This window comes from Rhopalosiphum padi, chromosome 1 (assembly GCF_020882245.1).
Source record: "Rhopalosiphum padi isolate XX-2018 chromosome 1, ASM2088224v1, whole genome shotgun sequence".
In the NCBI taxonomy this organism is placed as follows: domain Eukaryota; kingdom Metazoa; phylum Arthropoda; class Insecta; order Hemiptera; family Aphididae; genus Rhopalosiphum; species Rhopalosiphum padi.
In genome coordinates, this window is record NC_083597.1 from 35,260,782 (window position 1) to 35,288,053 (window position 27,272).

Sequence of the window (27,272 nt, forward strand, 5' to 3'; positions counted from 1 at the left end):
CATGGTCAGGATTCTTTAATAATAAAATCTAATTTATCAATTAATAAATGAAAATCGTTTAATAGTTAAAAAAATTTAAATCTTTTTTTAATTAGGTAACATATTATAACATATAAATTTCTTTTTTTTAATGTAATTTTTCCCCATTATTCAATAAAATGCGATTATTTTTTTTCCATAACATTTTCAAAATTAATTTTGCCTAACTAAACTACCTAACCTAACCTTCCCGTGTCCCCTTAAATATGGGCCTATCATAGTTAGTTTATTTTTTATAGAATAGCAATAAATTAATAACAAGAAAATATAGTTAAATTTATAAAATAATATACAAAATGTTTCATTTTTATTATTTAACTGACTTAAAATAGGTGTTAAGAATGACTATAGACATTCAACTAAATGTCTAAGTTGATAGTAAAATTGCATTGAAATTCAATTCTTTGATTATTTGCCTAGGCATTTTGTAAAATGCCCGATTTGACATATATAAAATTTTCCACGAATTTGAATTAGAATAATCACTTTATTTAAGTACAAAATAAGGTTGTGCATGCTTAATGAATCATCTTGTATACGTATAATATGTAGATATAAGGACATGAGGTATAAGGTATTTAAAATTAACGCGATATTCCTATAGACTACATTACATCTACTATGTTGTCTAAACATTTTATAATAAAAACAATAATTCATAGTGTGTTTTATCTATTGAAATTATTTGGAAGAATTTAAAAAATATGTTGATTGTATATAGATTATAACTAACTTTTTAATTTTAATTTTTGTTGCATTGTTTTGCTTTATTTGGTAAAGTGCCATAAATCGTAATTCATGAAATGCATAAATATTTTTTTAACAATAAGAAAAATGTATCATTTATTAAATTTTCCCGTTTCAAGTATTTCTAATGAATACAAATAAATATTTACAATTTGTACAATTGAATATGATTTGGTAGAAATATAAAATGAATTATTAGATTATTTATAATGGTTTTTTTTTATTTTTGATACAGGTACTGTGAGTATCTGAGCATGAATATAAGGCTATTGTGAATGGTGGGGGATCTCGTACACAACGAGCATATTTAGATACTAGTAGAGAGGAGCACAGGTGAAACCGTATAACCAGAAAACCGCTGGTAAGGTCGTTCGTGACTCCGGCTACACAGTTAGTAGTTTAGTACCGAGAATACATTGGATCGCGGTTATAGTGTCGCGTTCGACGTCGGTAATAAAAAAATAATAGAATAATATTTTAAAAACAAAATAAATAAAAATCGAGAGCTCGTGATTGTGCGCGACCGTGTTGTTTTTTTCAAGTGACTACTTTCTTATGTTTACAACGTTTAATGTTTATTTGTGCTAAAATCAAAATCAAACATTAAAATAACTAAAATAGCCTAGTTATAATGCAGTCGTTGTTCTTTCTGGTGGCAGTGTATGTGTGTATGTAAGGGAATAATACGATTTGTCAGAATTACGAATGCATATACATGCATACCAAATTTTTGGAATAATCAAAGGTATTTAACATATTAATATATATTGTATACTGTAGATTTACTACCTATAAATATAGAACATTTAACAAGCTAAACATTTTAATGAAGTTAGATTTTGATGTTTTATGAAATTTTAGTTCGACAAATATTTATGTTTATGTTTTTAAACAATTGTTGTTTTAGATTAATGATGAAGAATAATATTTTTGCTATTTGGTCTATCGTTAAAGTCTCTAATAAATTATCTTTTATAATACAAAATATTATTTCTATGACACACATCGAAATGTACATTGATGTAAGCATGATTCTAATCCTTGCATTTGTAAACTTAGATACTTATAATAAAAAATATTTATCAAAATCTATTGTAGATTCTATTTATTATAGATTCTTATATATTTTTTGATTGTTTACATAACTTAATCATTTAACTATTACTAAATATTGTTATTACAATAAGACTGTTATTAAACTGTATAATACAATAGATTTAAGAGTTAGAGTAATATACATTATGTTTTAGTATTCGATATAGTTGATAAATTACATTTTCAATGTTTCATTTAATCTGTGATATTGCGGTGTAATCACTCAAACGTGTATAAACAAATACAATAAACTGTAATTTTTAATGTTTACAACACTGGTTTTTCTTGATAAAAGAAGTTTTTTAAATAGTTATTAAATCTATAGCAATTACTGAATCCATTAATTTTTTAAATGTTGAATAAAAGATTTTTAAATTTGTGTTGTATTTTGATAAATTTGAATTCAGCAAAACTTATCTATCGGATAGTTAGTTTAAATATTACAATTAATTGACATACTATCAAATTCAAAGTTAATAACACTACTGGTATTTTACGTTATTTAAATTTGTATGCGACTTTCGTATTGTATATATATATTACAATGATTTAGAAATGCTCAAATATCGCATAAAATGCAACATACAAACAAATAATATTCTTTTACTTTAAGTTTTATAGCAGATCAATTCAAAATGAAATAATAACAACACAAGGTTGATTCTCTTGGACACAAATTATCAATTTTAGAATATTGAATATTTTTTAAAATAAGTTCTTATATTTAATTTTAATTATTTTAAGTTATTGTTTATTAGTTATATCAATAATCAATCTAACATTTTAAAACAAGTTGCAATAAAACTGATCTGACATTAATCTTTGCAATGACCGATTTCCTACTTGTAGTTGTATATAAATATTTTAATTCAAGATGTGGATTCCAATAATTACAGCCGAGACTAACGATAGAATCTATTGACAGTTTTAATGACGAGTAATTAAAAACAGATAGGTATACCAGTATACCTATTATATTTTTATTTATATTATGTAGAGGTATATATGTATATATATATATTTCGTTGCATATATTTATGGAATTGAATTCCTTATTGATATTCAATTTATTCATAGCTTAGAAATTAGATTATACAAATTCCATTATAATATGTAATAAGTAACTATAAGGTAATCATCAGATGTTCAGATGTTTGGACATGTATTTGTACCTGAAAAGCGAAGGTTTATTTAAACGATAGTATTGTATATATTTTAATCATTACAAGGATAATTGTTATAATAATACATCCAATTAGTATTTTTTTTTCATAAATGATTTTTTTTTATCATTGTTCCACTATTAAATAGGTATATGCACTTATAAATGTTAAAGAATTTCAAAAGTAAAAAACATAAAGCTAATAGTTCAACATCGTGGTTCAGCCAATACAATAAAATTCCGACTTAGTTCTTTAAAAATATTGTATTTTAATAAATTAGTCTTTGTAATACGTAATAATAATATAACATATTACATTAAATACTATGATAAATTAAATTACATATAGGAAATATTTTACTATTACGTTGTTGGAGAATAAAATTATTTTAGAGATGTATTTTTAACTTTTAATAATTATATGTATGACAACTTACAGAAATAAAGAATATTTAATGGTTCCACAATGCCTTTTCTTATGGATCTTTTCGTAAAATACTTTTTAAAACAGTAACATAAACCAATATAGGTCAAGCCATATAATGCCTACAAAATAATAGTTATACATTTTATAATGAATATTGATCGTTACTTATAATACATTAATTACAATTTATTTTTAAAATTATTTTAGTCTTCGTTAAACTAACAATATTATTTCGAAGAAATACTTTTTCCATTAACCGCAAGTCCAAATCTCAGTACCTGCACATCTATAGCACATAATAATTTTCATACATTTAATAATAATCTCATCAATAATTAATTATTATAAAGTACCTATATAAATTGTTTTTATATGAAAAGTATTTTTGGTAAAACTAAGTGTTAAACTTTTTTGGAAAAATACTGGAAAATTCAAACATTTTTTTCAATCAGAATCTAAGAATATGTATTAATTATTGTTTTGTATAGCACTGCTTGTTATATTACCAATAAAAAATATTTAATTATTTCGAAAATAAATTCAATTTATAAAAAGTTTTTTTCTATATAGTACACACAATACATGTTAGGTAACAGTAAAATTAAAATAATAAATTTTTAAACATGAAAAATTCTTATATATTTTGGTTGTATATGTCATATGATTACAAATTTAATACACATTTGTCTTGCATTTATCAATACAGTATGTACCTACTATAATTTCAATCAAAACGTTATTGGTTAATACCCGGTCAAAATCGCGAACTTAAGTTCATATTGTTATATCCTAGTCACTATATTCAATATTTAACGAATGGATTTTGTGGGGGGTTTACATTCTTACTACAGAGACTGTACAGGTAGGTACACTGTATAGACGTATATTCTATATATCTGCGTACATGATAATACGCATGAAAAGTTATAACTGTAAAAAACGCATCAAATAAAATATTATACTAGTTTGAATAGACATTATATGGCTCTTAAAAAGTTTATAATTAACGTTTGTTGCTATAATTTATTATATTTTCCCATAAAGATTAATTAATGTTTATAAAAAAGGTAACTATGTATAATGACATAATACATTTCATATTTATATGATAATAATAGTATTAAATATCATATTTATTTTCAAGGATTCGAAACTGTCAAGTAACAATAGGTACTTTTCATACATTTTTAAAATAATTACCCATCTGTTATATATTATGTGTAAAATATCTTGATATCCCAACAGTATTTCTGTTTTTTATTTGTTTTTATTCTTTCTACTATTTTTGGTCTTCAAATGCGTATTTTGAGAATTTTAAATTCCTTAAAAACGAAGGTGTAATTCAGTGAGCTATTATAGCCTCAATATATCATTTTTAATATATTGAACTTTAGGTAAGAACTAATAAGTAATAACACTAATAACCAATATGTAGAAATCAAATTATAATATTATTTGATCTAAGGATTAGAATTAATAAAAAAATAACAATATTTGGCTTAATGACACTACTTCAGTTTAAACTTGTAACAAACGGAGATTTATAGACTTCCATTCCATTAAATTTAAATGAACATACTTTAAGGTAGTCAAAATACAAATGGTTTAAATTTTTAAAATAATCACTTACAGGTATTAGAGATAGCTAAAAACTGTTTGCCATAATCACTCGCGTTTTATCAGTGTTTGTGTACCTAGTAAAATACTAAAATTAGTTCTAAACACTAAGAACTTTAAAACAAAAAAAATATAGAATAGAATATTATCTAACATATTAAAATATATATAACATTTTTTCATTTTATAGGTTGTATAGGATTCTTAATAAGTGTAACCAGTTATCTATATTTTTAGTTTATTTTACTTTTTTATTTACTTGCAATTAATATTATTATTATTATTTAATATGTCAGATGGCATACCTAGTATCTACTATATATTTACTTTGTTGAGTTATTTTATTATTAATATCGAAGTATAATTTATAGAAATATATTATATGTATCCTTTAAGTGGAATCATACTATTTTTATTTGTTAATTCAATTAATTGTTAAAGGTATATTTTATCTTATGAATACAACTATATTTTTATTATAGTTAATATTGAATTTAAATACTGTTGATTACTTTTTTAAGCTTAAAATTAACATATTTTACGTGTAATATAAATCTATTAAGAAAAATAAACTTTATATTTTATAAATAAAAATAAATTTATATATATATTATTTAATAGTATAAATCATACCATTAAATATAAATTATCTTATGACATATGCAGTATATGCACATATATGTTTTAAGTTGTATTTTAGATGCTGTAGTGTTATTATTAAATATTCACGGTTGTAACTTGTAGTTATTCAACTATTACTAGTATTATACGCTATCAAAATTGTTATGAGAGAGGTTCCTAAACCAAAAAACCTTTTAAATTTAGGTGCTTCGATTATACCTTAAACTATATATTTAACTACATAGATGCTGGGAACTATTTTCATCCTTTATTATTTTTTTTACCTTATTCTAACTAATAATTATTATTACAGTCGAAAAAGGATTTTAAAAAGTAGATACATCATACGCATGTACGCATCGACACTTAGTATATTAATAATACGTATAAAACGTACCTTAATAACGGTATAATGTTTGTTTATATTTATGTAGTGACATTAAATGAAAATAGTACAATAAATATGAACTTTTTTTTTTCATTAAAAATAATTGGTAATATAACTTAACTGAAAGGAAATTAATTTAGCTCACCTTAGTAAAATACTTTTATTAAATGGCGACGAATTCGGTTAATGGGGTAAGAGCTCGGGAACTATTTCGATACCAGAGCCGTACTGACGTATCGTCATCGCAATATTCTAAGATCTACCATTTAAGGGTGTTGACCAGTTGCCCTCAACGGCTGTTTTTGGAATTTAAAAAATGTACCAGTTGACCTCAAACTAATGTACCAGTTGCCCTCACATATTATTATATAGGATATTCTTTTCTTCGGATTTATTATAATATAGTATACATATTGTTGATTATACCATAATATTATTGTGTTTTGCAGACGACGACATTTGCCCGCAGCCGGATAGTGTTGATGCCACTGCTGCAGCAGTTTGTTGAACATTCGTCACGCAATATTATACTATAACCACGCCGAGTACATAATTTCTGAAATGATAATAATATGATGCGAGGGACCGCGTACCGTGTATAACGCGCACGATCTCGCTGCCGCCGCCGTCGCCCCGACTGCGACACCGCAGGGGCCCGCGCTGCAGCACGATGTACCGGTCGAACTTTTACGAGAGCACGTGCCTGCGATGCTACCAGACGGTGTACCAGGTGGACAGGGTGGGCCCGCTCAAGGACTTCACGTTCTTCCACAGCGGGTGCTTCAAGTGCGTCGTGTGCGGTACGAAGCTGACGCTGAAGACGTACTACAACAACCAGCACCGGCAGGAGGACAAGGAGGTGTACTGTTCAAGTCACGTGCCGAAAATCGGTCCCGGCCACCTGGACGGCACGTCGGTGGGCATCAGGAGCGCGCTCAACGTGCCCAAGTCCACGTCCTACGTCAACGACCAGATACGCGGCAGCGGTAAGGGCACATTCGACGCCGAGGCGCTCAACATCAAGCAGCACCTCAACGGCTCGACGCCCAACAACCGCGCGCAGTCGCCGCTACCGGCGCCGTACATCGGATCGTCCACCCTGGACACCGGTTACCAGTACGGCCGGTTCGACGCCTCGGCGCTGCACATTGCGCACGCGCTCCGCGCCACCGAACTCCACAAATCGTACCCGAACAAGAACGGTGTCCGGGAGAAGCCCATACACTGTTATTTGGTGAGTGTTCCGATCGTGTAATATTATTATTATTATATTATGTAGTGGTGCTTAATATGTGCTATGGTTTTGTGCTTTCGGGGCGCCGTGTGCGATTTCCACGCGTCAGTGGCGTGCTTACGGGGGGGAGGGGGATCAGGATGTCATATCCCCGCTTTGGATTTTTTTGTAATGATTTATTATCTACATGAAAAAAAAATTTAGGTTCTATAACAAATCAAAAATGAATATCCCCCCTTTTAAAAAAGCTAAGCATGCCACTGGCACGCGGTAGTATGGGCGGCTTTCTTGCAGAATGTTTTCTACTAGGCGCCGACAATTTCTTAAAATGGGAGGGGGTTGATTTTCTCTTAAATATTATCACAAAGTTAACTGCACACGCGTAGGTATAATACCTATACCTATTTTAATTATTATGTTTCGTTTATATAAAAAACGACATTATTAATAGATGCTCGTACTTATAAATTATAAATTATAACTAACCGGTATCATAAATTATTTTAAGTTTACCCATTTACTGGCAGGTATTATTGTTCATTTTGTAAATCTCGCTATGGTGGCATTAGCTCTATAATAGTGTGTACCTATTTTGGCTATTCTATTTCTGCGCACGTCGCAGGTATATCGAAACGTAATCTGCAGTGAGTGTAAATGGACTGTGCAAGAAAATTGTCACTAACTCTTGCACTGAGGAGAGGGTCTTGAGCCGGAAATTTCGAATTAGTGTATACGTAATATTAACACGAACCTAGGGCGTATTTAGACATTTTTTTTGGGAAGGGCTGAGGTATTTTAAATTATAATGAACTTCTACAATTTACATATGATAGGACATAATAAGCAGACTTAAAAAACATTTCCTGGATTTGAATTGCTGAATCCCTCTCAGCCCCCCCCCTTAAATACGCCCCTGACACGAACATATAGAGTTTAAGTAAACAAACAAACATCCAAATTAGAGCAAACGACATAATTGAATACGTATACATTTTTTGAAAGATTGATTTTTTAATTTTTTATTGAAAACAATAATAATTTATCGACAGAGACAAACACTGTAGAGGATATAGCGCCCTGCACCGGTGGTATAATATATTATGTATATATTATATCAGCTACGTAAATAAACAATAAATGTATTTACAAGTTTAAAGTTATATCCATCCCGTATTTTACAATCACACATAAATAGTATACTTACTGTTTTATGAAGGCGTATAATACAATAAGTAAAGACGTTTTCCTTATATGGTCCTTAAAAAACGCACGGATATTAAAACTTGCAATATTATTATAATTCAACTATTCAAGAGATATAATGATCGTCTTGGTCGAATAAATACAATTATACGTTAAATTATTCGGCCCTTATATTTTTATGTATACAAATATAAGTATAGGTCAATAATATATATTACTGTATGCATTAAAAATTGAAACGCTTAATAGTTTTTGATGTATATAGGTACTAAGTTTTTTCTGTCTATTTAATTTATTTTCGAATGTTTTGTTTGTATACGCGTGTACTAACATCATTTGCATAGCTCGAAACAATACAACGAATACATTATTACACTTACGTGTACATTTACTCATCATGTGTGCGAACCATTTGTGGTTAAAACAATTAAGAGTCGGCGAAAGGTCTTTTTAGATTTTTTTTACGTAATACACTCGAGTTACGCATTGCACATGTTTAGAATACTTAGAATATTAACACCCAAACCTCTTTCTATTTTAAATACATCATTCGTCAATCGTTTTTCCCATAATTGAAATATGTTGAAATTCATCATGTCTATAGTATTTACAGTATTTATTATGTATTTAATATGTTAAAAGAAAAACTGTGTACGTGTATTGTACCATTATTAATGCAATTTACGTACAAAAATGGATTTGTTATCGAAATTACTAATTGTTTTTGACTACTTTATAAAGCAGTCATAAATATTATTTTAGGCCTTTAGTAGCGTTTATGTCATCACTCATGATGTATAATGTGTTCAATACTTAAATATAAAATATAAATAACGATTTTGAATTATTTCGAATACTTAATATTATGGGATTGTGTGTAATTCATTGATAAATTAAATAATTAATAATCGATAATTTTCAAATTAAATTTTTCATAAGCTAAATCACATTTATATAATACATATATATTATATATAAATAAAACAATTACTGTAAAACTTATTGTTCCAAGATTTCTGTAATTAAAAAAAAACTTGCAAAATACATGAAATATGTTTTATTTTTATCGTTATTTGTCATTCTCTAATAGTTTTTTCAACACATTAATTAAATTAAAAATAAAAGAAAAACATTTACCCAATAGTTAAATACTCTATCAACTACTAGTATATTATGTGAATATATGTGTGTATGTGTGTGTATTTCACTCAATACTGGATTCTTAGAACTCTTTAGTTAATTTACTACTCTCGGAAGGAAAGTAGTAAGTACTGCTATTAAATACTTCAATACAATTTTTTTATTTTATTTAACATGTATATGAAATAGTCAATAGAGAATAGAGTATAGGAGCTGAAAAAATTATTCTATTTCATAAAAATTAATAAAGTATAATATATAACACAGGCATTGTAATTTGTAGGTACTTATAAGATAAGAAATCATATTTCAATATATCGAATATTTCAATTTATATTTTTTATTTTAAAAAAGCAACATATTTAGGTAAATTAAATGTGATAATTGAGTCAATAGATAAATATAACAATATTAATTATTATTATTTTCATTAGGTACCTTAGTCAATAAGAACATGTTGAGTTCTTTGTTTATTCCCATGTATGTATTTCCTTATTTCACTTTATTTAATTATAATTATAAATTTTAAAGTTGTTCAAAAAATCGGTTAATTATATAGATAATTTTATTCCACTTAGAAAAATCATGATGTAATAAAAAAAATAACGACTTTATGATGGACCATCTCTTACTGTTATAGTATTATTGTTTACCAAATAAGAAAGTGAATAAGATGAATTTAATTTTTAAACGATCATCCAGGAAGCAGGATGTTTTCTAAGTGAAAATAAAATCATCCAGCTGTTGTAATCGGTCGGAAATGACTGGGCGCCATCCTTGCTATGGTATTTACAGTATACACATCATATATTATACGAATCTCACAGAAAAAAAAATAAGAATAAGAAAAGAAACCAAACGGCTAAACCCAACATGCAGACCCGGTCGCGAGAATAAACTTAAGGAAATTCACATTTCAGACATAAGTTTATAGTGCCGGGTGGAAAATCATGACGATTAATTTTATTACGACTTATATGAGTGTATAAATTTGGTTGAAACACGAAGACCCGTCATTTTCATACGTATAACGTGCTATGAACACACACACACACACTCACATACATACATACATAGAAATCTATAGTACTATAGTATAATATTAATAATAGTCAACGATAACGACTGTATAGATATATCGGTGGTGGTGGTGCAGGTAGCGTACCGTCGTACACTGATCGTTGTGCGCGGTGAATGGAATGTCGATTCAGGGAATGAAGTGCAATGACAGTGTTCTTTTAGAATTTTGCGGTTCTCTCTAGTTGTGGTGTGCAAACCTATTGCAATTTATTTTTCTAGTTCACGCTTTATTTGGCTCATATATATATATATGCACACAGTGTATTAGATACGGTAAATATTGAAACGGAATTACAATACGAATAATAATAATAACAATATTAAATGAAAAAGAAGACGCAGTGGACGGAAAAAATATAAAAAAAAAAATATAGATACTGTTGAATTGATTTTTTTAAAATTAAAAAAAATTGTGGTAATGAGAGTTGATTTAACATATTATTTTTTTATGTCGAAGTTCGCATGTAAACGTTAAGACAATATATAATAATTTGACTGCGAGCGACACAGCGGTGACTTTAACAACCGTCACGAATTCGTTGTAGACGTACCTATGTATAACAATAAAATAATATGTAGCTATGTATGTGAGTGTGTGACACATTCCATCACATATACGCTGTTTTCGCAGCGGGGACATGGGTTAGGTCTTTTCGGCCTACAAGTACGAGAAATCTCGCGCAACACCACAAGGACATATTATGCAAAAAAATTATTACCGCAGTAAACAGAAAACAAAACCATCTTCATAGTATTAGTGATGACGATAGCAATACAATGTTATAAACTTATAAACCTGTAGTTTTATAATTTACGGGTATATCATTATCATACGCACAAATGATACCTAGGTATATAAGTAAGGTTAAGTTAAGTTAAACCGTGTTCGTTTAAATGCTTTTTGCACTAAACCATAGCTATATTGAACAAATTAGATTAGCTGTGTCCTTGAAGCTCTTGATATTTCCTGTACGATGAAATATAAGGCGGAGGTGCACTGTCCCATATAATACTTAGTATATATATTGGGATTCTTTTAACAATGAACATACATTATCTCAAAAATAATTATCTGTTTGAAAATATTTTTTTACACAATTTGAAGTCGTTATAAAACAACAATATTAGAAAAACAATACTATTTTTATCGCAATAATTTAAGTTATTAGATTATCAAAGTGTTTATTAATCTGAAATTTGCTTACGTAATTATACCTATTAATAATAATTACAAGATTTAGTATATACCGTATACTGTAACAGTACTTGACACATGTAAATTGTAAAATACTATACTTTAAGAAGCTTTCGATAAAAACAAACGACAAATCGTGAATTTAAATATTGTCAATAAATATATAAGTTACTTAAGCACTTAATCATTGATGTGTGCTATTATTTATAATAATAACTCGATAGATGTTAATGATACGATAAAAATTAACATGTGTGAAGTATTTAATATCGTGTGGGACGTGGGTTACACTAAATAAAAATTAATTGTATTTGTTTTGCGGTACCTATTCTAAATAATAGGAATTTAGGTACATTAAATGAATCGTGAAAACACGATTGAAATATATGTCCTCTATAACTTACAAGAGGTAACTGTATAGATGTATCATAATATGTGAAGCATTCCAAGGATTTTTTTGTATAGTATTCAAAGTCGAATGTCACGCAACCGTTTAAATCTAGGACTACACGATTGAAAAACATGTATTTTTGCAAAAAATGATAAACCATACACAATTTGTGTATAATATCTAATATATTATTATTATTTTAAATGATGCGATTGTACACGGCAGATAATATTTCATGATTCTCGGATTTTTATTCTAACCCAGAAAAAAACTTATGGTATGCGCCTGTACGTATGTATTTTAATACCAAAAAAGGCGTAACGCAATCCCATGATCACTCTGCAGTTGTAGTCAGCTGACGAACGTATAAAACGAATTATACGTCCGCCATTATTCTCAAAACGACCGATGTAGGATGCACCGCACATCGTGCTGAATGATTTTAATGTAATAAATAATAATTTAACTAATTATTATTAAATACAATAACTCAAAATCATACGAGACCATTCTTTATTTGTATACAATTTAATATTATTATTTTGCTGTTATTGGACGTAAAGTAACCCGGTTTCCTGTTTTGCTCAATTAAAAATTCAAATAAAAACTAGGCATACAATGACTCAACACGTTAAATGTATATTAACGTGCGATGTTGCCGAACTTACCCCGAAACGTATTGTGTATCCATGACGTCATGCTTCAATCATCACCTCCCTATACTCTATAGATAATACATATAATATAAATGCACAATGTGGATACACATACATACATGTGTATTACTTTCTTCGTCCAACCACGCCGTGGACCGGTTTTGTTTCAACGTATGTCTACGAATTTTATATTCCCCTCCCCCTTTTTGGAAGTTATCTTATTTTCTTTTTTGAGTTTGATTTTTCAGGAATTTAGACATTGGGTTCAAAAAAAAAAAGTGTTAATTCTTTCTCCTTATATGTATTAGTCTAATAAAACTTCTCCTGTCTCCGTCTATTTTGCATGTGGTTAACATTTTTCCTCTCGAATTCCAAATTCAATTAATATTTTATTTTTTTGGAAATAAATAACTTTATAATATCACAATAGACATTTCGGAATATTGATATTGATAGGGACGGCGATACGAAATAAACGAATTATACATTATATACGATTATGATAATATAATGAATATATACATTTTCGAATTTGACGTTGGTCGCACATAATAATATACTAAATGCACATTACTCATCTATACATATACGATTTGTTCGAGTGCGGCGTCAGTGGCCCGGTTTGCGAATATTATACATAGGTATATCTACATCTGTAATATTATATATATATACCTATTATATTATAATATATAGGTATATACTATAGTAATAGTAATAATACTATGTGGTATGCCAGGTGAATACTGATGCGTAAATATATAGAGTTGGGTGATTTATAGGCGTGAAAAATCGACACAAAATTTACGTGCTTGTACAATGTCAATATCAAGGCACCGCGATATTAAGGTCAGCCGGTCACACACCTATTTATGTATATGTATTATTATTAGGTATATATTATTATTGTTATTATAAAGCGATGTATATGGTTAGTAGGTACACACGGCGCACAATCGTTTTTATATTGTGTCGTTCACTAGTACGCGTAAAATATAATCGTAAGGTAGTCGTGGCCAGGTAGCATACCTACGCTATACGTTGAAAGACGCGTAGGTATATGCGTTGAAAATAATATATTAGTGCGGCTGGACATAACGCGGTATGCGTACTGCGTACATATATACAGTTTAATTTGTTAAGTGGTAATCGCATATGGTATAAGTAGGTGCGAACTCCGTGATATTTTTGCGACCATCGGTATTATGAGTACCTATATGTTATATAAATTGTATCTTAGTAAAGTGTATGAGTCATCACGACAACATATTCAAAGACCTACACCCGGCCAGTGCCCGTGGAAACGTCTTTTTTCTTCCTTCTTCTTCTTTTTTTTTTGATAAGGTTTTTGGTTATGCAATCGCATCTTAAGCAATCGTTATTGGCTTATTGCTACTGGTCTGTGTGGAATTTACCAAAGTAATGTTTTACGAGAAAAAGATATGCATATTAATGTAATAACGTGCTTAGTATAATACTCCGAAACCAATACTACGAGTGTGTAAGACAAGAACTGTATAGGTATCTATTAAATGGAATTTGTCTGTTAGACAGGGATAATATTTATTGTGTATTTAATTAAAAAACAAAAATTATACCGTCGTGGCGTCGTGTTGTGTATTCGTGTACCTACTTATTAAATATGATATTTCTTTTGCAGTGCGATCGCAGATTAAAAGTTTAGAGAAATTTTATTTTATTTTATCATGTATATTAAATTTTTAACAGCTATCAAAAGGTATTAAATTGTCTTTCTTTATAAATTAAAAAAAAAATATATATATATAAGGTATAAAAGTAGTTTTGTCTGCACTTCAATAATGCTTTATTTAAATCCGAATGTTTTCGTTCATAGAATATTAATTCCAGACTTAATGTTTATTCATAATGTTAAAACTGCGCAAGTTGATTATTTTTACGACATAAGTTTACTATTTTATTTTATTAATAATATTTTTATATTTTATGTATTTATAGGATAAAGACGAACAGACTAGATTAGAAATGAAACATCGTAAAGAAGAAGACGATTTGTACAGGAAGTTTGCGAAGCAACGGGAAGCCGAAGACAATCGTATTAAGGAAGAGATAAACGTGAGAATAATTATTATATTTTTAATATATAACTTTTCAAAGTAAAAATAAATATTTTTTTATATGCATGTTTTCTTAACATATTGACATTATGATGTGTAGAACGAATGGGAAAAAGAATTGGAAAGGCTGACCATACGTTTCGAAAAGGAACTTCAAACAAAAAGAAAACGGCCGGATGAACAAAAAGTTCTCACGTTAAAGTTACAACAAGAACGAGACAATCTTGAAAAAAATATGACACTAAGGAGGGACAAGAAGAAAGAGTCATTAACCAAAAAACTGTTAGAACACGAGAGGTAAGAGCTATTTGTGGATAAAACATTAAATAGTAGATAATACAATTAATCACAATTTTTACCGGTTATCTTATAACAAAAAATCATTTTATGGAATTTTTTTACACGGTACTACAATTGGTAGTTAATGTTATAATTCAAATATTATGTTGCCGCGAGTAGTGGCCAATACATAATATACATCATATTATACATAATTAACATCAAACTATTTAATACCTCTATAAAACTAAACTTTTCTATTGAAATTAGAGGCCATAAAGTTGTAAGCCTAAACAAAAAAAATCTGTTGGTATAGTTAACTTATAGTATATTATACATGCATTTATGCCATATTACCATTATGCATACCATAGCGTAACCTACATAGTCTCTCAAGATTTAATAAGAAAAATATATCTATTATTCTTTTCATTAAAACACGTTTAACAATTATAGAATTAGCACTAGATTTACCACCATTTTATTTTTAACAAGTGTATGATTGAACATTCAAGTATTGAAGCCTTTAATTTTTTTAATATGTTTCTGTCATATAGTATAGTTAAAAAAAAGGAAATTAAACAACATAATATAATATTAAGTATTGTGATTAACTTCTAGTAACTCATTGGGTTAAAGTTTCTTATTTTGAAGTACAAAAATCTACGTTACCCAAAGATATTAATTTATCTTTAAAAAATTAGTACTAATTAAAAAATATTATTTTTAAGTGCAATTATTTCACGTTTTAAATGCAACAACAATAATAATAATAATAATAATAACCAATAAACAATATGCCTAAAAATAATTGATGTGGATGAAAGAAATCATTTTTTGTTACGTTCGAAACCATATAGCGATATAGGATGGACGTCAAATGAAAAGTAAAATGACCGGCTATACACTTATACATGATATTCATTATTATGTTTATGGCATCGTTGTTACATAATACGAGTAACTGTATCTATAGAATAGATGATGTTATTAGTATTAGTGTATTATTATATTGTACAATAATATTGTTAACGTAGGCCAGTTCTCAAAATTGTGAAATATTTATTAAATATTTATTTTTTTAAGTTAATTGATAATTAAGTTACACGAATTGATAAGAAGGAATAATAAGGCACTATTTTTTTTGTCTTTTATGTTTTTTAGTAGTTTGGAGGTATAGATTGGAATAGAAAGAAGACTATAGAATATAAAAATACAAACAAAGTATGGTTCTTGTACTACTAAATTGTCTGTTGATTAATTAGTAATTGCATAGTAAAAAAATTGAAATGCATAGTTAAATAAGGATAAAAATGAAGATTTAAGTATTAGAAAATATTCTTTTTCTTGAAAAATCGTAATTTTGACAAATTCATTACTATAGGATTAAAGTAGTGAATTACTCTGTAATGTATATTACGAACTCTATTGCGAATCCTATTTTCAAAAGAAAAATTATAGAATAGAATCATAAATTTCTGTAGGCACGGAAACAGTGAACTGGTCGCCCGGACGGACGGTCTGTTTATTATGTGAGGGGGTGGGTGGGTTAACGGAATGTATGGTACCTACATGCATAATATTATGTTATGATACCTGATTATAATGTGTATTATTTCCAAACCAGATTATACTGCTATACATAGTGCGCACATAATAATATTCGTCGGCGGTACGAGTACATGGTACCCACTATATACACACGTCCGTCGGCAAACGCATTAAACATATATTACATATTTTATATTTATATATTACATTATATATGTATATATGTGTGTGTGCGTGTGTGTGTGTGTGTGTACAAAATGATGCCCCCTATGGACGTAATGAAACTGAATCCTGGACGGGTTTGTTCACTTCAATGGAATGCAGCTCGGCGAGGAGCCTCATCGCGCGGTATCGCCGTGCGCGTTTCGTGAATATTATGCACCGCGGGTTTATAAAAGCGCCGCAGTAGTTTCCAACACCGCGCCGTCTGCAATATCAATCGCGCATTTTCATTTTTGTTCTCCGCATGGCTCAATCGACGATTCGTGCCATAGATATAACACTTCGATCTTTTACATGCATGATCTCGTATATGGTGATGATTGCGGTATTCGTAGGCGTACCTATATCGGCTTTTATACAAAATAATAATAACATTTTATGTAGGTATATATCGTATATATATACAGCTACGCCCTTTCATGGCTTCACGTCCACAGCCAGTAAAGCTCGGATATGCTTGTGGACGGGATGATAATAATGTAATTGCTGTACTTATATGTATAGGTATATAGCTGGAGTGTGTTTACGGTTTACCGGTATAGGCGGTATCACGCCGTATAGCTGTATAGCCGTATAGATAGGTAACTGAATAATAATATTATGAAATCACGTACGCTGGAGAAATTCTTAAGACATGCGAATATCCCCCGAGGTTCACGGTTAAGTTAACGAAAACATGAGGTGTCAGCTTTAGTAGTGAGTCATGCGTTAATGCTGTCGAGAGTTTCTAAATCCTGTATCGTTTATCGTTTATCGTTTATCATTAATATTGAGTTAACGTTTCTGACTTGGTGGTTATTAATACTCTTGGCGTAATAATAGAAAATCTGCGGTTTATAGTGATTGAAAAACATAAATGAATAAAATATTTATAATTATATAAATATTGACCAAGTGCAACAAATATTATTCTGTAATCGTGGTATTAATCGAGATTGCAGTTTTTGTTTTCTCGTGTTGAATCGGTAAAATAATTATTTTAAATTTATAACAAATAGGTAATAAATTAAATACGGTTTATTTAGAAGTACGTAGGTACTCAATAACCAACATTTTTATAAATATTCTGTAAAATAATGTATAATGTCCTCAAGTTGAAGTTCACACACTCTACATATAATATTACGTGTACTAAGATAAAAAATTAGCATGTACATTTCTTATATAATAAATATTTTAATTAGCTATACAATTGTAAACTATTGGTGGAATGTATTATGTACATGCGTATTATACACTTAACAGTTAACATATTATTTCTAGTGTGTTCGACTTGGTTGTGTATATATGAACTACTTTCGATTTTAAATTGTGTAGGTACATACGAAATCCACTTTCGTCGATCAAAATTATGAAAACTGGTTGATTATTTATATTGTAATAAATGTATTTAATCATATACGATCTGTATCCAGTCGTATTTTATATTAGCATTATAAACAGACATTTCTTTCTCTTATTTAATTTGTGAGTTTTATTAAGATCCGAATTACCTGGATTATACGATTATACCCTTCTATTGCCTGGGACAATAATATTCTGTTTCCGTCAATTTTTATAATTTGTGTCTTTATATGATCAACGCGTACGTGTATTCTGCTTCAATACTTCACTAAATACTATATTAACATCCTTTACCTAAACTTTTAAGTACACCTATTTCTTAATATACTCTAGCATGTTATGTACAGGATTTCACTTTTTTTAAATTACGCACGAACTATGTGATACATCATACATGAGAATCGGAACGAATAATGTTATAGGATCGTGCGATACCGTAGTCAGCTTGTTGTGGTTCTATATATTATTTTAATGTAATATAATATTCGAAAATCTTTAGAAAATTCCTGTAATTCAGAGAAATCGCAACAATCACCATACATATATATTAAAGATAAATAAACAAGTACTTTGTGTTTTTTTTTTGTATTATTATTATTTTTTTCTAGTATATTTAGGAAAAAAATATTATCGATAATACAATAATAATAATAATTAATAACCGCGTCAATATTGGTTTTCGTGAACGAAAGTATGACGTGGACTATACCAGCAGAGAAGGTAAAAAAAATGAGATCGACGATAACCATGAAATTGTATATATATATTATGAGTACATGCACACACACACTACTTATATATAGTTAATATATTTATTTCTACATAAATAAATTATATACCTCCTAATATTATAATTCACGAGCAAGTCGAACGAGGGGAAAGTCATTGTCATCACCCGAGCAGAGGAAAGGGGTTGTCGTTTCTCCAGTGGAGTAATTAAAGATTACATAATATAATAATTTAGAATTGTCTCCGTAATGATTCAGCGGTGGAAAAACTCTATTCCAAAATACTTTAAAGTTGATAGTATAAAATGATCGATTTCTCTCTGTTTTTTAGATCACGAATTACTTATTTCGACTTGGACAAGAAAATAAATCTCTTTTCTCATTTTTACATACAACAAAATAATGATACCCTACTACACGTGTCACAACGAAGAGTACATGTAAATATATGTAATATGAATTTTTTGTTTTCTTTGTAGGTACTCAGGTACTCTATCCTCTTTCAGACAACTGCAACACCCTTCATATATATCTATTCTTTCAATAGCCACAAATAGCCAACCCCTTTGACCTCACCACCGTGGTAACTTCTGCAATTCTATTGTCATAAAATCAATTGTATCTATGTTTTATGTTAATTTATCCAGTTTCCTCATTCAATCATCCTTCCTTTCACATTTTCTACTTTTTTTGTTAGTTACTTCGAATTAAGTTAAATAGTTGTAAAATATTATAAGCTGATATTTCAATAAAAAAAAAGGAAGTGTATAGATAGGTGTACCGACTGAATGGCGTGGTGAGGAGGGGGTCGGGAGATTATGAAGTTGTAACAATCTTCAAAATAAATTATTTTTACTCGCACATAAATACATAATGCATTCATTGAATCTTAATTTAATCAGTTGCCATGATGTATAGCATAATATTTAGATAGATAAAATCACGGAAACTCATAAATTTTACACCGAAATCGTATTGAGATATTTTAAATACATGCAAATGCATCCATTATAATAAATATTATATAACATAAATATATATAGTATGGCGTTAGGGGAGTGTCACACTGTCACGAGTCGTTAATGCTACACCCCACCCCCACCTCATCCTAAAGATATTATCTAGTCGCGCCACTAGTAAGCACATATAGCTGCTTATATATTATTATATACTATAACACCATACGGTTTCCGCATGTGTTCCGATCCAGTGACGGAACACATTTGATCGACCCGAACGGTAAACACCGGCACATAGCGGTAAACACACCACACTGCAGTGTGTTTTTTGTGCACCGGACCTTGACTATCTCATCTCTATCTATCGGAACATTTTTTTCTTTGATTTTTTTTTTCAAATATCGAGCGTATATTATGATACTACATATAATATTACTGTGAATACTAAGTATGCATTCACTATAAAACAAAAAATAAAAAAATAATATAAAAATGAACAAACACAAGATCTGGTAATAATATGTATGATGGCTTAGGTATTTCGTTACTACTAACAGGTGTTACAACGATATTGTTACTATTTTAGATTTAATTATTTTTCAATAAACATACCATAATTATTAATTATAGTTACTCCACAGTCCACGGAAGGTTTTTAAAATCATATTTATAAACTGATGCGATCGAAATTCATGAGATTTTCATTGGCGATATTTATATAATTATATAATATATATACATATATATATATATAGTAGTTGATACCAGTTATTGGAGCCTATTGTCTATAAGAATATACCATATTAACAATTAAAATAAACTCTATTATTTTCATTTAAAACTATTGCAAAATTAAAAAATAAAAACACTGTTTATAAAACGGCCATAATTGAATACACTAATTATTTGAATTCGAGTAGTATTGTAATGCGTGAAATTTATAAGGATTTCAAAAATAGCGACATGAATTGTACCTATATGTGTTTTAATAATTAATTAAATAGGACATACTTGAATTAAATTTAGGATATGATGGGTGTAGCCGGTGTAGGTTCAGACGACAGAAAGTTGCAAACAAAAATGGTCTTCACATACAATAGTCATAGACCACAATCTCACAGACATGATTTCTACATGATAAATTAAATATTATATCGCTTATTCTTGGCCAGCGCATGTATAAAATTAAATTTTAAACATCTATTAAACCGTCTAAACGTATCTATATCTATTGGATATAGTATTTATTGTTTATGATTTTTGTTATAGGTATAGTTTTTTGAAATTCACAAAAATATTGTACCTAATCAGATATTAGTTATTTATACCGACAATTACTATTTTTCCTTATTATCTTTATGCTTCGACATTAGACTTCCATATTAATTCATTACGTTACAGTTTAAATGTATAAACTCAAATCTTGTGTCGTGACAAACAAATTTATCCACAGCAGAGGGTAGAGGAAAGAATGATAATTTTTTTTTACGTGAAGCAAATAAGAACGTCAATTAGTTTCGGATCAGTTAGAATGGCAATACGCGCAGTCAGAGGAAAAGTTCTGAATTAAAAATAAAAAAACTTCTAGTCTTGGCCTAAATAATATAATTGCATTCAATTAAAACATTAGTATATAATAGAATGCGTGAAGCTGTTGCTAATAGAAAATTCATTGAAAATTCCCACAAAATATAAACTATAAAACAGTAGGCATTTATAGTATAATAAATAAAAACATAAATTGTTTTATGTATGAGTAGTTTAAAACCACTTATTTATTTCCATGCTCGATTAAAATAATATAAAATATAAATCATAATAGTAGTTAAAATATGGATTTTAAATGTTTAAATTAGTTTTCAAAATTGTACAGCCACTATAATATTGTTACAATAATTAATAATTCTCGTCCAATACTTTTCATAATATAGAATAACATCAAAGTCTTCGTAAATTATATCATTATATATATACGAACTCAATCAATAAGTAAACAGTAGTAGCTGTACAAAGTATTATAAGTGAATGTTAAATCAATTAGACCGTCTATGATGAAAAATATGGGTAGGTACTTTATACATTAAATATACATATTTATAATCGTCGTGACTTGATCAGATGATAATTGAGTATAATTACATTAAAAAACATTTAACAATTTCGATAACTTAAATCTATCAAGACTTAATCAAAGCTTATAACTATTAGCTAATAAGTTTACACGAATCATAGGTATTATGTATGCATGTAGTTGGCCCTTTACAGACCGTATAATATCTGCAGCAATAATACCATATAATGTTATATAATACGAAATGCACAGGATATACGTTAGACGACGTTATCGATTTGTATAATAAAATAATTAATAAACACAGTTTTATCGTCGATAATAGGGTCCATGCCGAATAACTACTGTAATATGTAATACATATGTCAACAAAATATCAACGTTGTTTATTATAATTTACGATTTAAAAAATATATTGTAAATTCGAAATCATTAGATACGTAATATAGTAAAACGTATATGCATAGACATACTGCAGCAGGTGACCGAAACTGTAAACCAGTTGTCTCCAAATGTGCTACAAGCCAGGCTGTCGCGTCGTCACTAATATTATCATCATCATCATTGTATTATATATTATTAACTAGGTATTGGGTTATATTAGGTATTATGAGACAGAAACGGGTCGCGTTAGTTTTGCAATCGACTTATACGATCATGTACGAATGCATACAAATATATAAATCGTCTCCTTTGTAAAGTAAATACAACTAATACTAGCACTAATAAGTGCATTATGTATTTTTTATTCAATATTTATCAACTGCAACATGTTCAAGTCTCAAAACGAATTTTTCGTTTTGACGTTAGTCGAGTATATATTATGCAAAAAGTTTTTTTTTTTTTGTTTTTAATGACCACACAGCGACTGTCGTAAATAATAACTGCAACTCTTTATACAATTTTAGTATGTTTAAATTGCATTATATGATTATCTACTATTGCAGCGATTTATACATTATCTATTTAATCAATATTAGCATACGAGATATGGAGTAGTTTTTTAAGCGTGATATTAATTCATACTTCAATTTTGGAACACGAATTCATTCAAATTCTGGTTTTTGTAATTTTTAAGTACCTAATATTAAGTACCTAATGATATTTGACCATATCATTTTCAAATACAGTTTTAACTGTCCTTTAAAGAACTTTGATCCTATAATATAGGATACCGTAAACCATATACGGTGTGGCGTAAATTGAGATTGAGTTTTGAATGCTTTGATAGAACCCAAAACAGTTTTAACATCACTTAAAAATAAACCCATAAGTACCATTTTAGATGACATTTCTCATGTCGATATATGACATTTTTTTATTTATAATTGATTATTGACGTTATTTTTCTATATTTAAATGACAGCTTACAGTTTGAACAAAAAATTATAGGTACTTTTAAAATATTTAAGATTTTAAAATTTAATAAAGGTAAACGAACAAAGCGATTGATGTTTTTTCTAGACTTACCGCACGTTTCTTTTATCTCTATAAATAAAATTACTGTATACATAAATTAATTTTTATATTTAAATACATTTTTTTAAATTAAAACCTTTAATTTTAACAAATTGAAATAATAAAAAGCAATAATGTCGTAAGATAAATTAAAATAAAATAATTAAAAATAAGTTACAATAATATCATTAATACCTACCTACTTTAAAGAATGGCTGTGGTGGTGATAGAAGTTAAAATTATATGTTAAATAAGTTGATTATATAACATAATATAATATTATCTTATACACAAATAATTCAATGCCCAACAACTCATTTTATTTAAACAATTCAAATTTACGAATTTTAATGGCACAAAAATCTGATTTTTCTAAACCGCTGCCATATTGTTATTTTATTCAATTTTTCATATAGCGTTTGAAATGTAATTTGATACATTGAATTTTTTTAATTTTCAATTTAAACATGTAAATACTTCACGATTTTCTGACATATTTTGGACTTCGAACACTATAATGCAATGTATTATAAGGTAGTACGTGCACAATTACTGTACATTCTGTACATAAGATGATACACGCACTATAAACTTTAATATTTTCTGTGGATTGTATGGATAAAGATAATGTATCATTATTGGATGATATTATACATCTGCACGTGTATGTACAGTGGTATAGCTACATTCGTACTATATGTATTGGTACCGACCGACTTGCGTGCGTGTCACGCCTCTTGGCAAATAGGCTAAAGTCGCGCGCGCATTCCGCCGCGCTTACAAACGCGTACCTTATATATTATATTGCGTTAAATATATACCTATACGTCGTATACGTGCGTGTGCGCACTTTCTACGGGTAGGATGATCGTTTATTTTCCCATTATAATATTATAATATAATATTATCGTCTTTGTCATTGTTTTCGCGCACCGCAAAGTACCTATACATACATTATAATATGTAGACAACGTACCTGTGTTCACCGTTTAGCCAGCTTTGCTATCGCAAACTCCCGCGATCACTCTCGCGTGGGGAAAAATCGTTTTTTAATCCTCCGAAAAAAAAAATCAAAAACAAAACTGTATAACATAATAACACTATATGATACACTCATTTTGGTCGTTTTATAGTCGAACACGCATCGTGGTCCGTGCACGGAGTGTGTAAAAACACGCGTGGGAAACGGCGGTATCGACCACATCGATACAACAGGTTTTTCGTGCCGTATATATATATATTAATATGTATATCGCTATATAATACTATGTGCAAACAGAATCATACAATATATACTAAATAACATAATAACTAAACGGTATCGAGAACCTATGAAGTATAGGTACATGATGTGCACATTATCGTTATGAAGGTATTTTTAGTTAGTACATAACGAGAGTTATTCTCTTATAACAGAAATTGTCTTATTATCCCAATCGAAATGAAAACAAATTCCGTTTTATTGAATTTTGAACAAATATTCGTTTTCATTAAATTAATGTATCAGATTTGCATTCAAGTCAAGTTGGGTCAACAATTATGTCATAATTTTCAACCTTTTTGTAGTAATTTCAATACAAAATATTTTAAATAAGCACTCGAATCTAATAAATAAAAATATTTCTTTGTCATGTAGTGGTTTGCAGATTACTGACCTAGTGAATTCGCTTGGGCTGATTTCTTCTATTAACCCAACCCATACATTGAGTATGCGCGTAGGAATGTATTATTTACATTAAAGTACAGTAGTTGGGTTTGTATTACAAAGTAGAAACTAATAGCATTCAAATTTAAATTTAAAAAAAAAAATATTTAATCATACTATAGGTTAGTGCAGTGGTCGACAACCGCGGCCGGCCCGCTTTAAATTCTAGAACGACGAATTTTTTTTTATACATTTTATTATTTTAAAGTTTTACAGTATATTTTTTTTCCTATTAAAGAATTTAAGTATATAATTTATTTTATTTTTGTCTGACCCGTGAACTCTTTTTAATTTTCGAATGTGGCCCGAGAGGTTGCCGACCAATAGGTTAGTGTAATAACCTATTATATCTTATTGAAAAATTGTTTAATTTATTTTAAAATCATATATTAATTATTATTACATGTAATTCTTTAACTCGTAATCCTTTATTCTTGTAATCTCAATATCATCTAGTGTGTCTCAGACACTCAAGAACAGTGTTAATTAAATGATATACTGAATTATTTTATTATCGTTTCAGGTATTAAGTATAATTAATGTAATATATCGTGCCAGTTTTAACGCAAGTAAAAAGTTTCTAAGAACTGTAAAGTATTTATATTGGATTTTTTTCGAATAAATTAAACATATCAATAATTTATTTAAATACAAAATTCGTTAAACTAAAAAACGAACCAATATAGACGAGGGTTATGGTTATACATACCCATTAGTCATTACTCCAAATTCTAAGCAATAACCATTTTAAACAAATTATGGACCTATTAAAATTAATCACATACTTTAAATAATAAAATTGTATTGATTTATTATGAAGAAAAAAATAATGACAGCCCTAAATAATTAATGTTGGCAGTTGGCGATCCCTCAAATAGGTATTTATCAATGAATTAAAACAAAAAGTTCATGATAATAAAATTCCCGCGCGTCGACATCCAATATCTCCGTTGAGATAATAATATATATTTTGCCATTAATTTAACAATACGATGTATCTATATACGATTGTATTTTCGTGTCTATAGTATGATAATATCTCATAATATCCGATAAATATCCTATAGACAATAATACAATACACGTCCAACACAATAATATAATATGAATATTGAAGAACACGGCGATAATATAGTAATAATAATAATTAATAATAATTTATTATATATAGGTAGGTACGGCCTTATATAAGTATGTTGTATTGCTATTCATCGACATAAACGATGATAAGCCTATACGACCCGCGGTTGCGAGTCGCCTAGAACCAATTGTTGCTTTTGGAGGCCATATACGGATATACGCGTACGTACCTATAAGACGTAACTCAGTTCCATTAACAAACGTTCCATATAATGTATAAATTAATATGTACTATGCATAGCTATTATACTATTATAGGTAGGGCGATATTTGATTAATCGATGTCACATTGCACATTGCACAGGACCGATTTGAATCAAATTAAAATGTTTACATAAAATGCAATAGAAATAATAACGCAGTAATAATTATAAATAAAAATTGGTTGTTATTTTTTTGCCACGACTATTATATTGCAGATATATGAAGTATAGAAGATATCGAAGTAACGAAACTTTTACTATTTATTACTATACATGTTAGCTCAGAAATTATCAGCAGTTAATCCTTATAGATGATATAAGTATTCACAGCTGAACATACTTATATATACGCGTTGATCTAACAAATTTTTCGAGAAGAGGTAACATTTTTTGAAAAACCATTAGTGATTTTTTTATCATTGAATAGTCATTTTTATTGTTTACTTTTAAAAAGATTTATTCTGCTCCATAGCATGCAATTTATTTAAAATACCTATTTATTTATTTAGATTATTTATAAA

The 27,272-nt window shown here is 28.6% G+C and overlaps 1 protein-coding gene across 1 annotated transcript in view; it reads left to right on the forward strand.

Annotated features, from left to right (window-relative positions):
• Window positions 1–1,169: 1,169 nt before the first annotated feature.
• LOC132931596 (hillarin) overlaps window positions 1,170–27,272 on the forward strand; it is a 36,843-nt gene continuing 10,740 nt past the window's right edge. The window contains exons 1-4 of the mRNA XM_060997466.1: window positions 1,170–1,531; window positions 6,546–7,330; window positions 14,973–15,089; window positions 15,192–15,388. Of these exons, the coding sequence (XP_060853449.1) occupies window positions 6,767–7,330; window positions 14,973–15,089; window positions 15,192–15,388 (878 nt within the window). The 5' untranslated portion in view covers window positions 1,170–1,531; window positions 6,546–6,766. The remainder of the gene's footprint in view (window positions 1,532–6,545; window positions 7,331–14,972; window positions 15,090–15,191; window positions 15,389–27,272) is intronic.